This window comes from Ascidia mentula, chromosome 6, assembly GCF_947561715.1.
Source record: "Ascidia mentula chromosome 6, kaAscMent1.1, whole genome shotgun sequence".
NCBI lineage: Eukaryota > Metazoa > Chordata > Ascidiacea > Phlebobranchia > Ascidiidae > Ascidia > Ascidia mentula.
The window spans coordinates 19,708,258-19,729,926 of record NC_138571.1 but is presented as its reverse complement, the minus strand read 5'-3'; the positions used below and the strand labels follow the sequence as shown (position 1 = coordinate 19,729,926).

Below are 21,669 nucleotides of genomic sequence, written 5' to 3'. Positions count from 1 at the left end.
AGTTTCAACCGATGTTGGTAGTGAAAGTAAACCACAGGGATTTCGAAGCTCAAGTGCTCGCCTGTTTAATAAATATTAGTGAAAGATTGTTTTCAAGTTTGTACCAGATGCTTGATATATTCCCGGTCACTTCGATTATCTTGTCATACAGACTCTGCGCTATACACGATCAAAGTTAAGCGCTATTTTGTCCTGTGGAACCTGTTACGATTGAAACAATTCTATCCTCACAATACTTAAAAAACTTACTTAAAAAAGTTGCAACAAGATAGGATCTCCATTGGTACTTGGTTGTAGCTTACACTATGCACCGGGAAATAGCATCTGGTTTACATCGTTCCTGCGCAATCCGTGGCATGCACTGATAAGATTGGTAATCAGTCTATTTAACAAGCAGCACATAGAGCGAATGGTGCTGGCATTGTTTAATTAAAAAAATCACGATTAGATTAGTCTGTTACAGACAAGAACATCACAAGGCTTAAAATATATTCCTGAAACATCACGTTGGCGTTGGCAAACTTCGGGAATGGCGGATATTTCATAACAAGACTTTGAAGAATGGTTGTGGAGCCGAATAAACTTCTAGCAACCAATTAAAAAGCAGAAGGAATTCTCAGCAATTTTTTCTTCAATAACCGGATGCAAACGATACGTTCCGCTCGATAAAGCAGTCACGGTTCACCGGACATTGCCTCCACTCTGGTTTGTGAACACGGAAGCTTTCCACAATTGTATTTTGATATCGGAACTGCAGAGTGGCAATGCTTGTGGCTATGTTTATCTTGACCTTAAGAGTTGGCATTTCATCATTGTTCGCACATAACAGCACTCCGCTTTAAGCTAAATAAGACAGTTAGGGTTTTGCATGCTTGCAAACTCATTTGTGAAACCGACTTTCTATTTTTATTTGTGTTTTTGTGTGTTTTGAACGCTAAAGTTATCTTAGCGGGTATTTTTCATTTAGTTAGTTTACAAACACCGGGTACGTATATTTAGAAGTGTTTAAGGAGGTAGAGTACAACATATGCAGTATGTAACACTGCAATTGCATGTTGTTCTTCAGAGCAGTTGCCATAATTTTTTGAATTTTTATTTGCTCAGATGTGAATTAGCCCAAAAATTTTTTGTGCATGGTGCTTGTCAATCAATAAAGTTTAAATCTCCCAAGTCTGAATTGTTCATGAACCAATCATGTCCACCAGCTACCCAAGTTCTTCCAGTGTGGTGCGCGGCGTCGTGGAACCAAAATTTGAGTTGGCCGGGGAGCGGAACGACATCATCAAAAAACTTACGATGGGAAATTTGATGACAAAGTTTTCGTCAAGAAATAAACGACTGGAGCAACGTACATTTCAAGTAAACTAATTTTATCAGTAATTTGATTAAACCTGGGTGGTTTCAAAGTTTAGATGTGGCTCAAAAATAATTTATACATCCATAAATCTACAGCTAAGATGAAATTAAAAGTGTTATTTTGTTTCCAGGTAAAAGAGGAAACAAGGCAGGTTGTATGGTCTCGGCAGTTCCAGATTGAAGGATCCTGTAAGTTTACTTCAAACTCAAATCTTCTCTTCACAACTTTTTGTGTAATTGTTATGATTTTGTAATACTTTGTTGATTATGCAACAAATGACACGTAGGCACTCATCACAAGACAATTGTTTGGCTCACAAACTGACTGAAATGAACATTATGTTTCATAAACTTTGAGAAAATTGTAAAAGATTTTTGAAATTCTCAAAAGTACAAACTTAGGATCTGTTAATATTTATTGAGAAATATGATACAGAATTGAATAACTGCCCTGATTTGAAATATATGTCAATGTCACGAGACTTCAAGCTCGCTGCCTTTATTTCTGCAAGACAATAATTCAATAAACAGTGACATGTTGGCATATTGATTTTTTAACACAATTTCAAGATTTATTAAATAAACAGTTTCATTTCCAGAACATATGGCCCTATTTATTGCCGTTGATATTGACGAATATAATATCCGGGGGTTTCTCCTCTTGGTCATTTTAATTAAGCAATTTATTTTTTGCAACTCTATTTTTCAGCTTTATTTTTACCTCGTGTATTTATATACCTTACTGGGAGACGTAAATTCCTTATTTGAATTTTGTTTTTTATGGACTCGTTGTCAACCCACTGTTGCAGTAAACATCAACGAGATAAAAGAAATTCGACCTGGAAAAATTTCACGCGATTTTGAACGCATGCAAGAAGAGGCCCGAAAGGTGGATTCCATGGTCTGTTTCACCATCCTCTACGGCACAGAGTTTAACCTGAAAACATTGTCAGTGGCAGGTAAGGCGTACATGACCTTGTAGGTAGATAATGCATATGTGTTACATTTCTTTATCAACACTAAGACACTGTTCAGGTTTTTGGTCCTAATCTAAGTAGTTGGTTGCAAAAATGCATGGAATGATAATGCATTTCCTTTAAATGTTGAATATGCTCCTTATAGCACTCTGTCGCAATGCAAACAATTACAACAAACATTAGCTACAAACAAGTATACACTATGTTGGTTGTGTGTGGGGACCAATGCACTGTGACTCTTAATGTTTTGCAATTTAGTATCAATTCAAACTTTTTCTTCTGTCATAACTCTAACACAGGAACTGTGTAGGTTTTTGACCCTTTTTATAGCAGCAATATGCTGAGTTGTTATCGTCGGTCTCCTTGATAAAATGCAAATCAGCCACACTGCTTGCTGTTCTAATGTGGATTTAAATGAATTGTGGTGACATTGTGTCATTTCTAACCGGTAGACTGCCTTAATTCAGCTTTTGAGTAAATGTGAATATTTTAAACGTAACCATGTTTTTCTAGGCATAGACTCATAAATATGCCAACTCTATAATACATCTGCAATATGCCGGATAATGATTTATTTGAAATTTTATTGCTTTTTACAAACACATTTTCTATGATCTTTATGTGATTATAATTTAAACGCTGATTTTTGGAGCAGTAACTCATTTAATATTGAACAGACTATGTTGGTTTGGAGAAAATGTCGGTCATTAATAATATATATACTCTGAGTTTTTAAAGCTGGTTGTGTTTATGTTCCACCGTACAATAGCAATGTTTATATCAAGGAAATATAAAGTGTTTGTATCGAGTTGTGGGATGCAGGATACACAACGTCGCCCACCCAACACGAGTGGTTGTGTTTTATCATTATATGGCTTAACACACATGCTTCCTATTCTATAACCTGTTCTAGTGTAAAAGACTTGATTAATTGTAACCTTTTCTTGTGAAGGTTATTTACTATTCTTTTATGAAATGCGAATTTGTTAATGGAATAAAGAAGTTGTTCTTTTTTTTGAACTAACATAATCTTCTCGCTATGTATTACCAGAGTATTTTAAAATTACAAAATCTTCTCAAACAATCCACAAATGTCTACGGCACATTTATCCCAAAATATTTTCACAAGCAAACTCTACAAATAAAGAAAAAACTGACAGTATAATCTGTTGAAACAAACACAGTATTTTGCATTTGTTTATTGAAACCACATCAAATATAATTTTTATGTGACAGCAATGAATATTTGTTGCTCATTCTTGCAGCGCGTCAGCCGGCTGAGCGGGATGTGTGGATTCGGGGTCTGTCTTATCTCACGATCGACACCCTGAAAGCACCCTACCCTTTCCAAGTTAAAATGCAAGTTTCTATTTTTTAATAATGCTTTTGTGTTCAGCTCTAGTTTTAAAATTTGATGCGAAATTCTTTCTCTTGATTTTAACTTTTTTTTTTTTAATTTTAGGTTTTTACGGCGAGAATTTTCCCAAATTGTCTCCCGCAAGAATGTGTAAGTAATAGAATGAGTAGAGCAAACACATCACATTAAAATATGTTTTATTTTTATACGTACACACTCATAATGCCTTTGCTAACTTAAGTTTCCTTGTTGGTTTGACAACAAACCTCATTTTGCCTGCATTCGTGCATCCCTACTTCCTGCCATTTGCACTGCATTGCTATTTCTTCTGGCGAGTAAAGTGGTCTATGAAGGGCACAATGATTATATTTTGTTTGTGTGCAACCCCACCTAGTGTGCATTGTGTGTCATAAGTTTTTGTATGAACACTAAATCGTGCATGAATTACCACACATAATAATGCTTGTAGGAAAAAAGGCAATGATTCAGACGAGCTGAGGTAAGAACAAGTTTTTAATGGGTGTCTTTTGTGTGTCAACTCATTCTAACAATTGTGAAAACTTACATTTAAGGCTAAGATATAGCTGGTTTTTTGCAAGATAGTCTTTTGTTGTGTACATGTGTTCTGCAAACAACAGAGATTGGCAAAAAGTGATCTCTCCTTGCAAATAAAAATGTCAACATTTTACCTGAATAAAATCATTAATAAATTAATTTTCTACGAGTCTTGTACATATAATAATAGTAGCTTGGTATGCTTTGAGATTTGCAAGAACTTGGCATTTCTTAATGTGTAATGTTGGGACGTTGTCACGACACCTGGTTGAGCAATAACGTCGATGTTATCAAAACCTTGTTTCCTGTACAAGGAAGCAATTACATCTGAGTGGGAAACTGTGTTCGTTTGTTTCATGTTGTTCAATTTATTGTGATAAAAACATGCAAAAACTCTCGTCAAACTTAAGTCAATTGCGTCAAAATGTGAGGAGCCATGAGAAATATAATTGAACATTTATATTGGGACAAAACTGCTGTAAATTTGTAGGTTGTGGTAAAAATTGGCATGTTGTGGTTTTTATTCATGATATATTTTGTGGTTAAACATGTAGCTGTAGAATTTTGCTTTACTTTTCCATGTGTGAGTTTTTTTGCACGAAGCTTGATGTTGTCACACACAGTATGTTATGGCTGGCACAAATTTTGTGTTTCACAATTACAGTGCAATTTATAGTTAATACATTTTCCCCAACATTTGTATTCAAACTGATCATTCAGCTATCAATCATACTATTTTCGTAAAGCTGGATTGATAATAGTGTCGGTAAAACAGCCATCTATCCATGCATGTGTTTTAGTAAATAGTTTTTGTCCAGAATCAATCTCCGAACGGCGAAGATCTGGCTTCCGAATGTCAACTCTAAGCCTCTGCCCACCGCACAACTAAAGGACTTGTTCTCGGTAACTAAAGAATTCTTTGTTGAATCCTCACAAAAAATGACTTTCTTTTTGTGGATTGGCTGTAAATTACCAACAATTTGAAATGTTGTGAGAAATACACCACAGATATCAAAAACAGACAGTTTATCTGCATATAACAAACACTTTGAAATGGTGGATTTCCCATCAGAATCATGTTTACGTGCTAAAAAAAATTTTAAAATATTAATGTTGGTGTGTCGAAATCAAATTCTTTTTCAACAAATATTTGTCACTTTGTGAAAGCAATATTGCGAATTGAAGATTTCATCCCAGAAATGTGTTTGTTTTGTATCCAGGAAGTGGATCCACGTCGCAAGGGTGAAATCAGCTTTGAACCATTCGTGCAGTTCTATTACAACCTCATGTACCAGTGTCAGAAAGGCGTTTACAACCATGTGGAACATTACTCCTCTGACAAGTATGTTGCCAACCTTTCTATTAAAATCATGCTCTGTCTCATGTATATTTACAAACCCATGAAGAATATTGTCTACAAACTGCTGTTGTTGTTTCGACTGATGACTCACAATGGTGTTTGTGATATCATAAGTACTGAAGCATCCGAGATTTATGAATGGATGCAGCGTTGTGGCTTAACTATTAATTTTTTGTGTATTATACTTCGAACAATGAAGGTGGTAATTTTTAAAATGGTATTTTTCTGGGACAGGTATAACAAAATTCTACTTTGTTCCTGAACGTTCTCCTTAATTAGATTAAAGTGTGTGAATTATTTTCCAACAAAGAAAGTGTGTTAATCAAATTACTCATTTTCCCTGCTGGAATGTTACCTGTGTGTAAAGGTTTGGAACATGGGTGAGGGCACCTTTAAAAGCAGGAAATAATCTTTGGCTCATTTATCACTGCTCAACTCTCAGTGCAAGGGAAGGTCATGAAAGTTTAACCTCTGTGAAACTGAAAGTAGCATCAGAGGGGGTGAAAATAATAGAGACCCCATAACTGGCGCCGTCTGGTCCCAAACTTTATGACTGTGTAAAGTTTTGCTCCAATATTGGAAACATCGTAAAAACTCAAACATTTTGAAATTTTTAAAGCTTTAAACAACATTGAGAAGGATGTTTTCGAGTTTGTTGTTTGCACATAAACATTTACATTCATACCAGTTGCTGCGTGATTGTTTCCAAATAATCAGCAAAACTCAGGATTGGTCACTGTAGTGCTTTGAACTTATTTCATGGTTCGACATTTTGATTAAACCTAACATTTACTTAAAATAGTTTGTATTAAGTTATGTAAGCATTGCTGCCGATGCCACATTTGAAACTTTCAGATACAAATGTTTTCAGATGAAACCTAAACAAGGAAGTAACTTGATCAAAGTTAAAGTTATTTGGTGTTTACAACCCACAAATATCTCAATATGTATCTGGGGTAGTGTAAAATTTGGTGGCTGTTAAGCCTGTTATTACTTATTTTTATACAAAACCATCGTTGCTTAAACCAACTTATTATTTTATCAGATTGCGATACAGCGTTCATGACTTCCAGAGGTTTCTGTTGAAAGAGCAAAAGGTAAAGTTGTGTCAAACAATCTAAGAGTGAAACCAACGTTAAATTGTGTAAATGTTAGGAGCTGTGGGCGAGCGACATCAAGTTGGTGAAGAAATATATGAACGAATACCTGTGCGACCCCAAGCGGAAAGGGGACGCCGTCTACTTCGAAAAAAAAGAGGTGATTATTTAAAACCGTCAATTTCTAATAATCTAATGTTCCTTTACGTCACTACCAACGTGTTAGTGACGTCATCAGACGCGCGTCAAATTGCAAATGGACAGTCGCGCCGATCGTCGCCCACCGCTGCGTCACAGTTGACTTTATGACACAATTGTGTCTGTGACGTAATAATCGCTTTCGTCCGGAAAGAGATTTGTTTGTTTTTGGAGAAATTTCGATGTTTGGGTTTTTTTCTTATTGGGGATTTTTGAGACGTGAATGTTCATGAAACCCGAAACGTAATTTACTCAATTTCACTTTAGTAGATTCGTGCGAGCTACTGATACTTGGACCTTCGTAAAACAAGCAGACAGTGGCGGATCTAGAACAAATATTAGGGGGGTGTTCAGTTTCGGTATCTAATTATTGAAGACGTTTGTTGCGGTTACAAATTTCCCGCATGCAAATTCAGCTTTAAAAAACAAGTAGCGCATTACAGTATAGTTAAGCGTAATATTGAACAACTTCCGCGAAACAGAAGACTTTTTAGCTGCTTTTGTGCATGCGCTTGTCTAGTTTCACGAAAATACGCAAAAAAAAAACCTATATTACGAAACAATGCGATTACATCCTCGACCAGTATAAAATATTGCGGTAATATCATTTTTAAACTTTGCCTATTAAAAATAAATCTGCAATGGTCTAGGACGTGGTCATGCACCATTAAATACACATCGATGTTTCAGTGGTAGTTAAACATTTTGAAATACATTAAAACAGACGAAATACAAAATACTCGTTTAGCTGCATTATTTTGGTAGAATCTTGTGAAACGATTATAACTCTTACAGCGTGCGGCTTCTGTATAGAAATTTTACCACAAATGAATAAACTTTAAATGCCGCGCTTTCGAAAGCAGTATTGTTGATCGATTGACCAACGGCGCAACAAACGATTGTTTTATAAGCTGACCTCGCATAGCGGGAAGTTAACCGCACTTTCGCAACCCTCAAAGCAATGTGCCAAAATCCTGAGGGGTGTGTTCTGACACCAACCCTCCCCCCTCCTTAGATCCGCCACCGCAAGCAGAGATTCAGTGTTTCGAAGCAGGTTTCCTCCATTGATTCTTCTTGTTTTCTTTCTGGCGAAACCACGTTGCCTTTGCACATATTCTTCCGCCTGTTTTATGTCACGTGACTTTAAACACCCAATCCTTAGTAGCATTTCAAATAAAGTTTCCTTAAAAAAAATATTTCCTTCTTCTTCAACAAGTTTTTCAATAAATCTTTGTTCACTCATGCGGAAAAATATTATGGATATTTCTGACGCATAAATACAGCAATATTTATGTAGGAGAGAATAACTTAACGACTTTAATTATTTTTGTGTTAGGAAATTGTCCGAACAGATCAAATAAATTTCCTGCATATGTATATGATGTTGTTATCAAGGATCGAATACAACGTTACATGTTTTCCTCAGATGCTGGCGTACCTTTTCTCGAAGGAAAACTCTATATGGGATCGCAAGCCTTTATCGGAAGTAAAAGACCAGACCATGTTCGATCAGCCGATCTCGCAATACTGGATTTCTTCGTCTCACAACACGTAAGAAACCCCTCCTATCTTAAACGACACTCAAGATACGATCAATTATTCACGAGCGTTTCCTGTTTAATATTTCATGATAATTTTTCTCCGTTCCGCACTGTGGTCGCGCGCTCATCCGACCTTTTTTTTTTTTTTCAAGTTTTATTTTATTTTACACAAATACGCTACCACAATTCACACATAAGAAGCAGAGCGAAAAGTTAAAAAAAACATGACAAATTACGTTGAGTACTCCTACAGTATGCGACCATTTAATTTTATGCAAATATAAAGTATCATCCGGCCTCACGTTGAATTGTTTCACCAAAAATAAGTGCGACCCCAAGCGGACACAAACTTATCGTTATTTTATTCAACTTGAATTAGTTTTTCTGCCACGTCATAACACATCATTATGTCAACGGACTGCAAGCGAACCTTCCACAGCCAATTCTCCGCCCGTTTTAGCTGTAAAAACTATGCCTTTATTTCTTATTGGTAGGACTTGCTTGTTAGCTGTGGAGGGATCTAGTCCTCGGTTAGACATTGTTTATTTATCTGCGACAGCAAATTATTTTAGTTCGTGAATATAATGAAGCAACAAGCCTCGGATTTAGGTCAACAGATTTTATTATGAAAAATCGATTTGTCTTATGTAAGCATCGTCAATTTATTTATTGCTTCGTTTTTTTACTACTTTTTGCAGAGAATTTTTCATTCAAAAAATTATTTCGCGTATTTTACGGAAAAAAAGTGCTTTTGAGTTAAGAAATTAACACTGAAATATTATAATAGATAATTTATCTATTCTTTATGGCAGGTATTTGACTGGGGATCAATTCCACAGCGAGTCATCGTGCGAGGCTTACGCACGTGCTCTCAGGATGGGATGCCGATGTATTGAATGTAAGTTATCGTGTGATGTGAGCAGGAGGTTGTGGGTTCGAATCCACCGGACACCGCTATCTTTACAAATATGTGTTATTTTTAACGTGGCGCATTTTTTTGTGTAAACCGCATAAAAGAGCCCCAAGGTTTTCACTTAGAAACAAGTTAAGTTTTAACAGAAGTTTTCAAACTCAGCATTAACCCTAATCAGTAACTGTTAATTAACTGCTGTGGTTTCCCGTGTAGTTCTTGTGACAAACCACAATCTATTTTGTTGATTTTCAAGTGGATTGTTGGGACGGACAAGACGGGAGTCCTAATATTTATCACGGTCACACTCTAACTACTAAGATCAAGTTCTACGACGTCCTGAAAACGATCAGGGAACACGCATTCGTAGTTTCAGAGTAAGTTTCAACATGAATTACTGATGACGTCGCTGCCGAGTTGTTGGTGCTGTTGTCACGTGATGTGGCTGTGACGTGTTGCTTTGTGTGTTTTTTCTGTCCGTTCAGTCGCATGTCTATACCTCAGTGTTCTGCTGCATTGAGCTCATTGAATTAATAATACTGAACGCAGTTCGTTTTCGAAACGTCTACAATACTTAACATGATTAATAGCATATTAGCTTTGACTTTCATATTCAAAGTAAGTTAAAACATGAACAACTTTATTATTAAACGTCACAGTAAATACACAGTTAATATACTGATATATAATCTAATATCGTTATTTGATCCCGATACGATATCTGTGATCGCCAAGTAAGGGCATGCGCAGTGGGGCAATTGCATTAAACATAGTTGCTTAATAGTCTGCTTAGTATTGTAACAAGTGGGTGTCGATATTATAAAGGTTGTGGAATTTAAAGTATATTCACGGAATACAGGGGAATAAATCAGTTTTTTTGCGTATTTTAGCAGCTATGGTTGTTTTCCCATCTTATTAAAAATTTGTCCTTTTATGTTTCCGATAATTTTTTCCACATTCCAAAATGTGAAACCAACGATGAAATTTCAACGAAGTTTTATTATTCCAGCCTTCCTGTTATTTTGTCGATCGAGAACCACTGCAAACTCCAACAACAACGCCACATGGCATCGATGTTCGTGGAGGTTTTTGAAAGTACGTGAGTTTATGCCAACACTGGAGTAGAGATTAATTTAATTCCATTGTTTCACAACCGAGAAAGTGTGACGTCACAGAAACTACGTCATAGTACATCGTCATTTGCAAACTTACATAACTTTTGTAATAAAATAATACAACTAACTATGTGTTAAAATGTTGTTTCACGCATTCTACAGTCGTCATTTCGACGGATTTCGTTTATTCAAAAGTTTAAACGGAGTTTCCGCATTTCTTGAATCAAATTTCTATTTCATCAGATTTGCTGGTGACGAAACCGGTTTCCAATGACGACAGATTTCTTCCCTCTCCCAACCAATTACGTGGGAAAATTATCATCAAGGTGAGACGGGAACAGTTTAAAAATTTAAAAGTAAACTTTAAACGTGGAAGTGGTGAAAATTTAGGATTTTACCTCCTTTGGTTCCGTTCATTTCCACCATCGACATAATCCTATTTATTAAACGTTCAACAATTCTGTGCTGAAAGCATACCAGGGTTCCCAAACTTTTTCGCTTGGGTCAGATTAAAAGTAACAGTACTTTATTTCGCACCCCTGGGTGAAGTTCATTTCAACCATTCTATTTTCAACCGGTCGATGTCCAATCCATTTCATAGTTGTGTATTTGTATGTTGTGCTTTGTATAGTGACGAAAATAAATTGTGTTAATATTTTTTCACTGCAAATATTAAAACGACTGGAATTAGTAGATGGCGAACTTAATTAAACAAATGTTCGTTTTATCGCCTTGTTTTTAATAACATGAGTAACGTCATCACAATATAAATTACGTCATCACAATATAAAATACGTCATCACAATATTTGCGTGTTTTTCAGCACAAAAAACTAAGCGAGAAGAATCGATCGTCTGAAGTTTTCACTGAGTCAACGACACAAGGTGAGGTTGACGTAATGTTGGTTGTGTGACGTCACCAACCGAGTAACTGTGTATTTTTTTGGTCGAACTCTTAGTGAGATCCAAGTTAGTTTCTATGCCCGGCTAAAGTTCTTGAAACCGATTATGTTGAGTTACTGCGGTTTTGTATCATCTTGAGTCACCAATAATTATTTAAAGCCATAAGAAGGCACGGGCAATGTCATAAAAACCACAGGACTTGCTTGGTGGCACCGAAACATATGTATTTACATCACATATGAACGACTGACGAACAGCTTCTGTGCTCTTTTTTACCACGAATTTGGTTGAAATTGAGATTTCTGTGGTGTTTCAAGTTTGGCTCATCCCCTGCCAATCTTTGTCAATAATTTTGGTTTCGGAATTTTCGTAAACGTCCATCGTTGTTCGTTAAATTACCTCGTGTCCATTTCATAAACAACATACAACTCGTTTCACACTCGGTGATTCCCCTGTTTGCAGATATGGCGACCGATATTTCCAACTCGAAGAAGAACGGAATGATGGAACTGATGCATCCGATTATGAAGGTACACAAGAGGGGAAACACCTTATTAACTGAACTTGTAGTAAACCGCAACCAACCTTGACCGCAGACTTGGCACCAGCATTACTTCGTGTTGACGGATGACAACAAGCTTGTTTATTCTGAGGAGAGAACGGGCGGCACTGTCGAGGAGGAAGGGGAAACCACCGACGCCGAACCTTCCACTTCAAACTCCGCATGCGGGGATAAGGCGAGTTTTTATAACAAAAACATTTCCGCACCAGTGAATCGTGGCCACAATATAAAATATCGATAGTTTAGCTGCATGTAGGAACTGCGTATAGTATCTATGTATGTAAGAGCTGCAGACAGGTGTACACACTGTTTCGACCTGTAAGGTCTCATCAGTGCAGCTGTTGACTGTGGTACTGTGCTAGCTATTAAACTATAGCAGTCATATAGATTTCCACTTTGTGGTACTTTTTGGTCAACGTCTACCCGTTGGTTACGCTACTAGGTACCTAAGAACAGGGACGAACCATCTGACTCATTTGCTTGAATATAAACTATCATTAGTTGTGTGGAAATCGGGTGCTTTCCCTCAGTTGGGAAAAAAACACAAACAAACAACTTCGCTCTACAGGAAAGCACGGACAACACTGAGTTGCATTATTCTGAGAACTGGTATCACGGTGCCAAGACACGAGAAGAGGCGGCGAGACTATTGGAAGCTTATAAGGACAAAGATGGGGCTTTCCTGGTGCGGGATAGCAACGTGTTTGTGGGGGATTACACTGTCTGCTTCATGTGAGTTTCACATATAGTTCTCGTTCATTTCTTACAAAACCCCCATCAAAAGTAATAAGTTGTAATCGAAAGCCAGTGGAATTGTGCAAAAATCTTACAAAAAAAAGACAAAAATCTCCGTATTCTTACTTATCCAATTATAAACAAACAATTACATTACTTTTAGAGTATTTTCTTTATATATAAACTATAAATTCAATTTTCACATTCGTGTATAACGTCATATATTGCACCTTGATGCGTCACAATCAATAACTTCCTTGCCAAACACGCAGGTACCACGGGCAGGTGAAGCATTGTCGCATCCAGTCGGTGCAGAACAACGGGTTAACTTATTATTACTTGGTGAACACCCTCCACTTCGACAGTCTGTACAGTCTCATCTGGCATTACCAACGTTTCCCACTGAGGAATCGAACCCTGGACTTCGAGCTTCTACTAACAGACCCCGTCCCTGCCCCAAACGCACATGAGAATAAAGAGTAAGTGGGTTTCTTAACCTGGTATGACCCTGGTAGTAGAATCCACCACCAAACCTGATGTCATAAAAGAACGTGTTTAGTGTATGAAGTAACGAGCATTTTGGGATGCGTACCACCTGAAATGCCGTCGCGTACCACTAGTGTTACCACAGGTTGGGAAACACTGACTTAATCCGACCCACTGGAATTTAACGTAGCTTAGCTAATAATGCACTAAGCATCCTGTAGTCATTCTATGTCGTTAATATCATTTATGGGTACTTCCCCGCAGGTGGTACCACAAGAACATGACGAGACAGGAAGCAGAAAATATTCTAATGAGAATCAAGCAGGACGGAGCGTTCCTGGTTCGAAAATGCAAGAGCGACGACCCTACTGTGACGTCATACGCCATTTCGTTCCGGTTGGTTTGACGTTGTTCTTTTACTTTGAGACAGCTCCTCTGGCAAAAATTGTTCCTATGGCAACAACGTTTCGGTTGCTATGCAACGCCCCTCATGACATAAAGCGCACATTATCACTACGTTTTATCTCCAGCAGAAAGAGACTGGCGGTATTATTGTGTTTCATGACACGAATAATTGTTGCAACAAACGTTGATTGGTTCCAAAACACAATAATTCCTTGCTGTAAAGGATAAAAAAAGATGTTTTTAAAGCATTGAAATTCCCTCTGAATTTTATCCTCAATTAACATCAATAGTCGAAAAGTTTTTTGAAACACTGTTACTTTGAAATTCTTCAGAGCTGAGGGAAAAATCAAGCACTGCAGAATCAAACAGGAAGGTCGACTCTTTGTCATTGGAAATGCGACATTCGAGACTCTGTGTGGAGTGATTAGTTTCTACGAGACTCATCCCTTGTATAGAAAGATGAAGCTGAGATACCCGGCCACCAAAGAACTCGTCAACTCTCTTGAACAGGTTGGGGGACAGTGTTTCCAAAAGATTTTTTAAACATATTGTGCTATTTTTGCTGCCAGGCATAGTAAATAACAGGGAATAGTGCCAGAAGTGGAAACATTCCACTGTTGCCTGTATAATAAGCTAGGGTTATTCACAGTGTTGTCTGGTGCACGATCTCCAAAAATATGTCGCACGCAACCTGTTTTAAAAAGGTTCAAATATTCTCCTCACATTTGTCAGTAATATTTGGATTTCACAAAACTTTATCGAAAAACTCCCAGGATTGACTTAAATAAATAGAACAAGTCGTACTTTGTGTAACATTGACTCTGTGCCACCCCCAGTTTAACAAGTCTTGGCCTTTGAAACCTGTATTCAAATATCCACCATACCTTGAACGCAGGAACCTGACCTGTACTCGTTGAGTTTGAACGGACCAATGTACGTACCTCCAAATATGGTCACTGTTACTGTGAAAGCTTTGTACGATTACAAAGCTGAAAGGGAAGACGAGTTGTCGTTTTGCAAGCACGCCATCATCACTAACGTATGCAAGCAAGACAGTGGATGGTGAGAATTTGGCATCAATCGGTTGTGACGTCTTGAGTTCAATGCGTTTTGCGTCGACATACAAAATAACGCAGCGTGCTGAAAAGTTTTTTACTGGTAAAATATTCGACTTTAATTATTTTGCCTGCGAAACACTAAATATTGTAACTTGGTTATTCGGTGGGATATCAACATGCGTTGTATCGTATTCAACAGTGACGTAATAAACAGATGATTGTTACGTAGGTGGACGGGAGATTACGGAGGTAAACAAGGTTCGTGGTTTCCTAGCAACTACGTAGAAGAGATTGAAGCCCCGGAAAGAAACGGAATCGATCCGAACGATGAAAGCGTGGGTGTTGTACCTTACATATGTGACGTCGCTTCCGCTCGTGATGACGTCATTGTTTGTTTTTAGGTGAAAACCGACGTACTGGGAGAATTACAACAGGGACAAATAGACCTGGGTCACTGTGTGATAGGTTTGTGCCTTTATCTTGTTTTACTGTAATAATATATTTGTGGGTGTTGTACCTTAAATATAAATTTAACCACGGATCGAATAAATTATTTCCTATTCTGTTGTTCAAATTGTTAAATTTTTGTGATGTAACAGTAATGATATTCACGCATTGTTATGCGACACTCCCGTGACCTTGAGTTGACATGCTGACCTATGAGTTTCAACCGCAGAGTTGGGGGAACAGAACAAGGAAAACACCCAACACACTTTTAAAATCCGACAGCAGGACGGAGAAATACGTCATCTACGTACTAAGTCACGTGACGATTTGGTTGACTGGCTCAGTCTCCTGCAAACCTCGAAGGAACAACTCAACAACGAGGTGCGACATCTAGCGGTTGTGTTTTCTTTGCACGGTAACATTTTCCACATATTTTTCAGGCGATTATTAAAAGTAACCTGGCGAAACAGAAGCGCGACATCGAGCGGCAGAAGCGTATCGCGGTCGAGTTGTCGGATTTGGTTGTTTATTGTCAACCTGTCCAGTTCTGTGAAGAATCCTTCCATAGTAAGTCGGTTAATACTTCATCGCGTAATTGTATGCTGATTATTTGTGTCGTCACAGAGGGTCATTGCTTCCACATGTCGTCATTTCCGGAACAGAAGGCGGAGAAGTACGTGTCACGTGACAAGTCGCTAAATTTCATCCAATACAACAGACGCCAATTCTCCAGGATTTACCCTAAGGTGAGAACGTTTCACATTCCTTTCCATACCGTCTTGTTACGTCACAAAGCTTTCATGTTGGGGGGAAACATTGGTAAGTTTGTTGGAGTCTGTGTTGACGTCATAGGCCCCCAAAACGTCGGTCGTTCTATTGTCCCTTTATCTCATCTTCTCGTGGTTTCCAGGGAGCGAGAGTTGATTCTTCCAATTACAATCCGATGCCATTCTGGAACTGCGGGAGTCAACTCGTCTCAATCAACTTCCAAACTGGAGGTAGCTTAAAATATATCATCACTGTGACGTAACAACGATTTAAACATATTTGGGAAATTAACATGATCACGTTTTGTGTGGCGCGCGACCACTGTTAAGTCACAAAGCTTTCATTGTTAAAACAGATCGCCCGATGCAGTTAAACGAAGCCAGGTTCGAGATGTTTGACAGATGTGGTTACGTTCTACAACCAAAATGTTTAAGACACGGAAACTCTTATCGGCCTTACGAGAAAGTCAACATGATGCATATCGACCCCCTCGTCATCAACATGGAAGTAAGTATTTATTTGTGGATGTTGTACCTTACATGTGGTGGTAATTTCGTGTGAAGTTTGTTTTGGCAAGTTTTGATAGGAAGACCGCATGTAGGTAAGGTCTGTGGTCGAATAACTTCATCTTTTTAAACTGTCAAAAATACACACATCAATTATCAGAAATATCAATTTAGCCCAAATTTAAATTGAGGCATCCGCCATTCTTGGTGATTAATTTTGGATAGCCGACGAATAAAGACAGATTCCTTTGGTGTTGATGACATTTTCTTCATTGTTTTAACTTCTCCCCAAAACAGCCATATTTAAATACTGCCCGATTTCCGTTGGAACTAGTAATTTTTTTGTGAATGAAATACACAAGAAGTTAACACGTGATATGACGTCAGGTCCTGGGTGCTCGTCACCTCCCGAAATCAGGAAGGGGATTCACCTGTCCGTTCGTTGAGGTCGAAATCATCGGTTGTGAATATGACGATGACAAAATGAAGACTCCCAAGAAAGGTCGGGTTTCGATCAAAATATTTCACAAATTCCCCTTTAAGGATAATTTTTGTTTTAAAGGAGATCGAAATTAATATTTTATGTCGTGGATTTTTCTGACAAGGAAGTTATTTTTGTAAAGTTGCCTTCCAGGTTCACTTTGTACCCCAGTATTAAGTGCGCTGTTGTAAGAGGCTCTCCTATACAACCTATGTTCACTGAATCAATGTTATGCTGCTCAGACAATAATTGAAAAGTTATATTTTTCGAAGTGTGATTGTGACGTATGAATTGTTTTCGAACAGAGGACAATGGCCTGAATCCGTGTTGGGAAGAAAACACCGCGTTCGACTTCGATGTCCATTGTCCAGATATGGCGTTCGCCAGATTCACTGTTTTCGACCAAGATATGTTCGGCGACCCCAACGAGATCGCCATAGCAACCATCCCGGTCACGTGCATGAAACCAGGTGTGTAATTTTTTCCGACAAACCCAAGTTTACAAAATAGAGAAAACATTTTTTTTAATTTTATACCCAGCATGGAAATGCGATTTAGAGCAGTTCCAAAAGTTTTTTTGCGTTTTTTGCGAGCTTTGTTTTCTTGCATTTTACGTAAAAGTCGACAAAATTTGTGCTTCTCAGTTTTTTGTGTCGGGAAATACTTTTAAAACAATAGAATATTTTTTTGAAACACTGAATGTTTCCACCCCAGGTTTGCGATCCGTCCCGCTTAAGAATCAGTATAGCGAGGAAATTCATCTTGCTGCTCTACTTGTTAACGTCGATATAAGGAGTGCGAAGGTTTGTGAAACTTGCCTCGGAAAATATTTTTATTTCTTTGATTTCGGAAAACGTTGATTTCAATATTTATTCTCTTTTTTCTTGGAAACTTTTTTTTTGTTCAATATATTGAGAAAATTGTCATGAACTGCTTCCTTGGAATCCCAGCAAATGATCTTGCTTTTATTTTATCATCAATTGCGAAATCCCAACATCAGGAGGAGGATGAAGGAATTTCCGATTCCATCCAAGCGCTCCGAGATGAGACGAAGGAGTTGCAAGGTAAGATAATGCAGAAGAACCTGACTCCGGCCGAGATGATGCAATATCACCAAGAGTTGTGCGAGAAGCAGAAAGCACTTTTTATGAAGAAGGAGCAACGTAAAGAGAGGTTTGACTCAACTTTCCATCAATATATTGAACACTGCCCAACTAGGGATGATTGCAAATGTTGATTTATGCAAAGATTTCCGCTTTGTTGATCGGAAAATGATTTAAACCGATTCGAAATCTTTTTATGGGTCTTGATATTTTTAAATCGTTTCATATTTCCTTATAATGAAGCGATTTTATGAACTGGAATCATATTTACGAGTTTTCTTGCCTTCTTCCAAACCTCATTTTGTTCAAAATGCATTCATGACAAATGACAAAATTTGTAAAAAAATCTTTGGTCATTGATCGTCGAATGCAACGATACTACCCAGAATCTCCTGTGGTAACTTAACTCAAAAACCTACCCGTGGACCTCATGACGTCATCCAGTTATCATTCGGATCGATTGAAGAAAATTTATTTTCCAGGAACATTCAGAAGATGAAACAAAAAAGTGGGAACACTTCCCGGTGATTTCCCCACGCCAATAAGTCAGTGACGTCATTCAGCATTTACCCGCGAGGTGCCTCCCCCCACCCCCACTGTTACGTCACAATTGACCGCTGTAGTTGTCGAATAATCGTGCTATTTCTTTCATCACTTCAATTGCTTTTTTTCCTTTCTCGTTTTATATTAATTCCCGACCGAAGAAACGCTGTGCAATAACAACTCGCGCTAGCTTCAATCGTTTATGACGTCATAAGCGCGGGCGTCGAGCGGCAATGATTCGTTTGGGCAATTGTAATGATAGTTCGTTGCTATGACAATATTGTAATAAGAAGCATCCGTAGGTTCCGCAATTGCACGTTAGATCTTTGTAGTCGTTCACCTTTGTATCCACAAGGTCATATTTAATCAATGACGTCACCTGTTACCCTGGGGACAATATTTATGTCTTGTTTGTTTCGTGACGTAACGATGACGCATTACTGAAAAAGTCCCATCGATAAAAGTGAAACATATCGTCCATCGCCAAAGAGTGTCTATGACCTCACAAGCAATCACGTCCTTTTTGGTGACGTCATCATATACTTGCGTATATTTCAATGTTTTCGTGAATTTTATTCGCCTGAAGAAGTCTGACGTCACATACTTATTGGGTAACAGACCTCCCTTCTGTCTACAAGTTCCAATTCATCTGCAGACCTCCCTCTGTGACGTCATAGCAGACCGTGTTTTTCATCGTTACGTCACCATCCACCGTTCCACCATTTGAGCAATTGCATTTCTCGTGTATTTTCACGCGCTTTCAAGTCGCTCCGATCGGCGTGAGTATAGCGGAGGGTAATTCCCCGACACTGTACAGATGAAAACATAAATTCGTATGTGGAAAAATTTCGCGTGGTTTTTGTCAGTTTTGTGGCCGGGGAGAATCAAACATTTTCCTTGAGGAATGTTTTGCAATCCAGGGTGTAGCCGTTAATAAGCTTCGTACGCACGTTAGTTGCCAAGATTTCCTCAGATTTTGAGGTTTCGTGTTAGGTGTGATTAAGAAACACCAGTGCAAGATATCCGCAACTGTTGTTTGACAAATTTAAGGCGCCAACCTTTAAATTGGGATAATTTTTGGCAGCAACCGGAATTTTTCACACAGTTCACGAACTTGAATCGAGTACGGATTTTATCTTTTACCTGGGGGCATCTTGAGCCTAATTTGAAGTAAGCGGATCGGACTGGTTGCAAAATTGCTCTCATCGAGTTCCAGGGAGCTGCTGAAATGTTGACCTGCAGTTAGCCCCGGGCACAATTGCACAGCAGGAGTACTTCGGTCGATTGCAACGAGATCCCTTCTTTGACCTCAAATTTTGACGGCACCGTTGGGTGTAATTTAATCCAAAGCTATTAAAAATCGCATCCCAATCTTTCCAAGCCATTATTTCTGACTTAACCTTGGACGGGAGGACGAAGAAATGTTGCGGAATCTTTGTTTGTTTAAAACCTAGCGCCTCAACTTTTATTGAAACAAAAGATTTTACGCAAAACGTGTTGGTGAATTTGAGCTTGCGTTAAACTTTTCTACAGCTGTGAAACTTCTAAAATTTCAGGAGCGAAAACGCGAAAGAATCTTTTCAATTAATTGAATTGTTTAAAAGGGCGATGCCTCTGAATTTTAAACTCTTCCAATCTTAATCCTCAACCTTCATGGTTACTCTAACCACAGTCATTTGTTACGACATAGAACATCGCAACTGTGACGTAACGAATAACAAAATAAACATCGGATAAGCGTGTTACAAAACATGTGTCATCCTTTAAATATAAATAAAGCGGTCGTTTCCTCCAGAATTGAAGGTTTAGAAGCTCGTGTTTAATTTTAAGCGGCGCGTGCCCAAAGCCAATGACAAAGACGAGATTCTAAACAAGACAATTGCGACGCGAGCGCGGATCTACACGTTTGTTTGTAAACAAACAGGTTTGCAACTTTTTCCAGGAAAGAAGTGGAGGGGTTGTATTTTGTACTTGCCCATTATGTCGTCACAGTGAGGTGATGTAATTTGTGGTAAGTTTTGATGGTTGTTGTCCGCAGTAGAGATAACCTGAAATACCACAAATTTGATCAGGAAAGTGCAGAAGTTCAAAGAATTGGAAGTGATGGGAGTTTCTGTTTTGGGACTTTTTTAAGAAAGTTTGCAAAATTCTGGTATGACCTCAAGAAATTTTCGGCAACATTATTGAATGTGCGGATCGTATCGAAATGACATTTTAGTTTCAGAATTGTTTGGGAAGTTTTCTGAAATGCGGGCATTCGAGAAAGTATAAAATTTGAAGTTTTAAAATATTTGTTTTATTTTCTGCCAAAAACTTCCAAAATAAAACTCTTTTATTTTAAATAAATTACAATGATTTTGTTTGAAATTGGCCAGAAAACTACTAAATAATGTGGTTACATGCCTGTAGATATTAACGCGTATTACTAGTGCCATTTTGCCGCATGCAAATATACGCATAAAGTAAATATTTGAAAAGTATTTTTCGAAACGCCCACCCCTCACATATATCGTTCTAGTAACAAATAAACCATTCCAATCGAATGATTGATGACCGGGCGTGGACTTGTGGTTGTTTATCGTCATTCATTTGTTTATTAGCAAGAGAAAAGCAAACCAGGTACCTCGTGTGTCTGTGACACTGCAGGCATCGAAGCTATTAACGTTTTACGAGGAGGATTAGGGATTCTTTATCGGGGCGTTTTCGGTCGCCGCGTTTTTTCCCCCCGCAGGAAAGTTGACTCGTGACGTCCGACCTTTGCGGGTTTTGAGAAGTGCAGACTGACTTCATGGTTTGATTTCCCTTCAGTGGGCGCAACCATTTTTAAACTTTTTTTTTGAGAAAATACTTGAATTTTATGAAAATATTCAGAGTTTTTTCTTCAGCTGTTATGCAGGGTGCAAATTAAAAGTTAATTTGAGGCAATTTATGTTTAAGAAATGTTGCTCTTGTCGAGGACAATTATTGTTGTCCGATTCATTTGTAGCAGAAAACGACAAATCAGTTTTTCTTGTAAACTGGCGAAATATTTAATATTTAGTTTAGTTTATTCAAATGTCGTCATGGAAGTTTATGTTGAAGATAAAAGTTATACAACAAAGACTGAAGGTTTCTTGAAGGGTTAAATTTTTCACTGCAAATTTTTTGTGAAACACTGGTGTATGCAATCTCGAAATTAACATCGAATTGTTTTCGATATTTTTCAGC

The 21,669-nt window shown here is 38.0% G+C and overlaps 1 protein-coding gene across 3 annotated transcripts; it reads left to right on the top strand.

Annotated features, from left to right (window-relative positions):
* Positions 1 to 1,109: 1,109 nt before the first annotated feature.
* LOC145906825 (1-phosphatidylinositol 4,5-bisphosphate phosphodiesterase gamma-1-like) lies at positions 1,110 to 19,276 on the top strand. Of its 3 annotated transcripts, XM_082994298.1 has the most exons (35): positions 1,110 to 1,359; positions 1,488 to 1,545; positions 2,166 to 2,315; positions 3,599 to 3,692; positions 3,796 to 3,840; positions 4,160 to 4,189; positions 5,064 to 5,148; positions 5,466 to 5,587; positions 6,651 to 6,702; positions 6,761 to 6,862; positions 8,327 to 8,451; positions 9,254 to 9,339; positions 9,608 to 9,728; positions 10,361 to 10,446; positions 10,710 to 10,792; positions 11,290 to 11,350; positions 11,831 to 11,898; positions 11,965 to 12,105; positions 12,499 to 12,662; positions 12,938 to 13,144; positions 13,416 to 13,547; positions 13,889 to 14,066; positions 14,452 to 14,618; positions 14,844 to 14,949; positions 15,016 to 15,079; positions 15,291 to 15,442; positions 15,502 to 15,628; positions 15,686 to 15,807; positions 15,972 to 16,059; positions 16,185 to 16,336; positions 16,723 to 16,837; positions 17,122 to 17,286; positions 17,531 to 17,619; positions 17,817 to 17,989; positions 18,402 to 19,276. In XM_082994298.1, the coding sequence occupies exons 1-35, from the start codon at positions 1,195 to 1,197 to the stop codon at positions 18,445 to 18,447; spliced, it is 3,921 nt and encodes a 1,306-aa protein (XP_082850424.1). In that variant the 5' UTR covers positions 1,110 to 1,194; the 3' UTR covers positions 18,448 to 19,276. The 3 variants fall into 3 exon arrangements, with proteins under 3 accessions (XP_082850424.1, XP_082850422.1, XP_082850423.1); XM_082994296.1 differs by having other exon boundaries at positions 15,502 to 15,807; XM_082994297.1 differs by lacking the exon at positions 4,160 to 4,189 and having other exon boundaries at positions 15,502 to 15,807.
* The last annotated feature ends 2,393 nt before the right edge of the window (positions 19,277 to 21,669 follow it).